The sequence below is a fragment of the Cariama cristata genome, unplaced genomic scaffold (assembly GCF_000690535.1).
Source record: "Cariama cristata isolate BGI_N322 unplaced genomic scaffold, ASM69053v1 scaffold5999, whole genome shotgun sequence".
Classification (NCBI taxonomy): Eukaryota; Metazoa; Chordata; class Aves; order Cariamiformes; family Cariamidae; genus Cariama; species Cariama cristata.
In genome coordinates, this window is record NW_009633933.1 from 21863 (window position 1) to 25979 (window position 4117).

The 4117-nt window shown below is 38.2% G+C and overlaps 1 protein-coding gene across 1 annotated transcript in view; it reads right to left on the reverse strand.

Moving 5' to 3' along the window:
* Positions 1-3479, reverse strand: part of LOC104166865 (protein BEAN1-like) — a gene marked incomplete at its 5' end in the record, with an annotated part of 18211 nt that extends 14732 nt beyond the window's left edge. The window contains 2 exons of the mRNA XM_009706956.1: positions 398-539; positions 3175-3479. Coding sequence (XP_009705258.1) covers positions 398-539; positions 3175-3479 — 447 coding nt within the window. The remainder of the gene's footprint in view (positions 1-397; positions 540-3174) is intronic.
* Between the last annotated feature and the right edge of the window lie 638 nt (positions 3480-4117).

The window sequence follows — 4117 nt, forward strand, 5'->3', positions numbered from 1 at the left end:
CCTCCCCCCCCCCCCCCCCCCCTTTTTTTTTTTCCATTTACTGTCTGAACAGTCTAATATTACAGGTGAGTAATAACTGTAACCTGAAAGTTCTTGAAAAAAGTAGTATTTTTCTCCTGGAAGTGAAACTTTGACTCATTAGTATGCCGTCAATATGATAAATTTTAATGTGAATATTAGTAAAGGAGAATTGGCTCAACACATGCCTTTATTTAGTAAAAATATATTCTGGTAAGGAAAACTTGGACTTACACGCAAACTAAACAAAGTCTCTCTGTATTCAGAGTTCGTGTGACCTGCATTTTTGTAGTGAGTATAGGTCTAGCAGTTTTATTTTCTCCTCTAACAGGCTTTGCAAGTACAGGACTGTAACACTCAATCTTAGAAAAGTGCTTACCGTGGAGGTGAATCGGGATACATGACGTTGACCTGAGAAAGTGTATCCAGATAGGAACCAAAATCAAAAGCTGGGGGAAACTCCTCCATGCAGGTGGATCTCAGCTCTCCAAAAGAGCCACCATAAGAGAAGCCATCTGGAGCTGGAAAACAAGCAATTAATACTTCCTGTTCTTTTCCTCCATGGTGGATTCTCTGAGACAATACCACTGTTTATAATGCTGCCATAAATCAGAAAATAAAACCTGAGGCAGAGGAATTACTGGTATTCTGGAACAATAAGATTTCACAGGACATTTGTATTCCTTTAAGAGCAAGTTAGTGTCATCTGTAGATGAACCGTGGTGTTTCAGGCTATGGCACAGGGACTGTATGTTTAGTGCTGCCCTAGAAGATGCAAGTGCCTAAAGATTTTCTTGTGTTTCAAAGGCTGAAAAGGACTGTCAGTTCTGCTGTATGCAGCTTCAAACATTAGCAGGATTGCTGAAGTTCCCAAGAGTTGCATATATTGAAACTTTGCCAATTCTGTGAAGGTTTTTTAAAAGGAGGCTTAAGTGTTTGATTGTAGGTATGTGTCTTGAGAAAATGCTGTTCTCAGTAAAAATACTCACAAAAAGGGGGAAAACTGGAAAATAGTACAGAAAATCATCCTGCTGTCTGCTCCAGGGCTTTCTTAATGCTTTCATGCAAGAACTACATAGCTCTACAAATACTAAGGAGTTAGTGCTGTTTTCTGTCTTGGAGGATAGTTAGCTAATGCTCAACATTCTGGGGTAGATTTCCATAAGAATGTCCCAGACTGTGGAAATGCAGCAATCTCCACTCCCTGCCCCTGCAATTGTCTTCCAAATAAACTGATCCTTCACTTTCACTCGATGCATTAAAATAGTACCTGGAGAGAAGGGCCAGCTTCTAAAGTGACATCGAAGTAGTGTCTTCCTTAACAGAGGGTAAAGGGCAGGACTCACTTAAACTGCCTGTTCTTCCTTCTGGCAATTTTCACCCCTGCCGATGTATTTTCGAGGAACTTCTTCGACTAATCCAGTCTATCATGCACTGTGCTTTCCTTTTGCTTGATAAGTGAAGGAAGCCAACTTCACAGTAATTCCTGATCCCATGCTGTCCAGTGGAAGCATGCTGAGATATTAGGATGGCGTGTGCTAATGTAAAATTTTCACTTGGGTAGTCTGACATAATTTAGTTTAAGATTATTCTTTTGAATTTCTCTGAAAATATCACCATGCTTTTCTTTTTCCATTTCTCTAGCATTGTTATTTCTAACAAGCAGTTTGAAAATTGTCCTTTATGTTTTTGCCTGGCTTCAGGGTTTTTAAAGGAGCTGAAATTAAACATAGCTGTAGATTTAAATGTAGTGATTGAATCTTAACGGTCAGTATTTTATCATGCCAAAATATTGCTGTTCATGGGTAAAACAGTAACTCCAATTTGGGTTTAACTATATAATCCCAAATTTAGCTGCTGAAAAGTAGAAAAAATAGATGTTACAATAATAGCAGACATTAGTTTTCTTGATTATTTTTTTTTCTTGTCTTCTCTCCTTTTCCTCTCTGTATGTTACCATGGGAGTTAGCATTTCACTTCTTTTGGAGTCTAAAATTTATTCCCAAAACATAGACATTATTCACTTACCTGGATAAATATTTCTGGAAAAGCCAAAAATAATTATTCCTGGCTCCAGGTGGACAAACTGATCCTAGGAAATGTGTTTCTTTTAGACACAAAAATTCCTGGTCTAAATAATTAAATGAAGTCCAATTGACTTTAGTGGATACTTGATTTACCCCAGTGAAATCAAGATTTGAGCCAATGCATTTTTATGTGGCTCACTATTATTATCTTTTTCTATATAAACAAAAAAACTCAACAATATGCAAAGAACTCTCATAACAAACTGCAGATATAGGAGCCTAACCACAGATGACATAATTGCTGATGCTCCACTCAATTCATTAATCCATTTATCATTTGAATTTTTACTAGTTGAAGACAAAGTAACGTTTTGTAACTGTTTTTTCCTTAAATAAAGAAATAATCAGATTCTGTCACTTCCTTGACAAAATGGCTTTTAAATTCTGGTCAGCAAACCAAAAATTGGCCAAAAATATAATTCTACAATTAACTCCTCCATACTCCCAAATCCTTTTAAAGTACGGTTTTTTTTTGTTGGCAGGGTAGGGGGATAGGAATTGGCACCTTTTTTGACAGCAAACCAGTCTCTTTGACAGTTGTAGTGATGCTGGTGTCATCAATGTCATCATTAATGACAGTTGTGATGACATTTTGATGCCCTGTTATTGCGTTTAAATCCAGTTATTAACCTCTGTGGTCAGAGAAGAAGTAATTGCCTAGTCATTGTAGGTTGGTGCACACTGCAGAAATAAAAACATTCCTGGCTTTCCAATAAACAGAAATTACGTTATAAGCTATACCAAGGCTATAATGAGATATGAAAATAAAATATCAGGAGTCTAGCGATGGAGAAGAAATCTTACACTGCATAAAGGGAAAATAAGCTGTTTAAGAAATGCTGTCAGCATTGGCCTTGTTTATGTTAACCATTAACTATGGAGCTTGTACTATTTGAATTCAGTGCCAGCACAAAGATGCTATTAAACTACAAAGCTGCTTGTGACCTACTTATCCTATTTTTTAATTTATTTTTTTATCCCTTGCACAGCAGCCAGATGCTTTTTGTTGCCTGTAGCACCAGATTATTAATAAAGTTAAGCGTCACCTTGCTATAACTAGCTATCTTACCATAAACAGTATCTCTCCTCAGATGTGGGTGTCTTAACCGTCCGTCCTTTCGCAGACTGCCAACAATGATTGTAACACAGGACAGAAATAGCACAAGTCCAATCACTACTCCAGCCACCAGGAGAGGTGAAACAAGTAAACTGGTATCACTTCCGTTTTCACCGTAGCTGGGGAATTCACTGGTTGGGCTGCTCTGGTTCAGGTGAACTTCTGTACAGCAGAAAGAGAAAGAATGTGTCAGTTGTGGAAAGAGACATTTACAAGGTGTGGTTATACAGATGCCAAAACTAAGGGCTTTCAAAGCCCTAAGAGACAGCCTGAGACAGATCCAGTGTATGAATTCTGCTCTTATGGACAACCTGTTTGTTAGACCAATTTCTGGAGCTGTTCGTAACTGACTCTGGGGGAGTCACTCAGCAGTCGTTTCCCTGCAGGAGTCCATGATGTATGTTGCATAACTTTGCTTATTCCGGGAAGATTCTTTGTATCATGAATTGCCTGAAAGAACTTCGGTGCACAAGGAGGAATGTGAAAACTGAAAAAATTTGGGCTCCAAGCAGAACAGAGAATTGCGTGTTGTTACTAGGTGTGAAAAGACTGCAAGGTTTTGCAGAGAAAGTTTTGGGCAAGAGTGAAACAGAGGAGCATGCTTTTGTAGCACAAGGCATGCTTTAGTTTGTGGGATGAGTTAGCATCCCAAGAAACTGATTTGGAGCAGAAGGGGGAAGAGACTCATTCAGAGTGGGATTCTTAGTGAGACACTGGATTTTTATCAAAGACATAGCTTTTTATTAGGCAGAAGCTTGGGCAATATGGCAGTCCTCTTGGCCTTAACATTTAATAAATTGTTGAAATGGAAAACCATCACAATGAGCACTTAAAATTTACTCATTAAAAACCTGAACATAAATAAACCTAATGTATTGCCTTTGGGTTCCTCTAT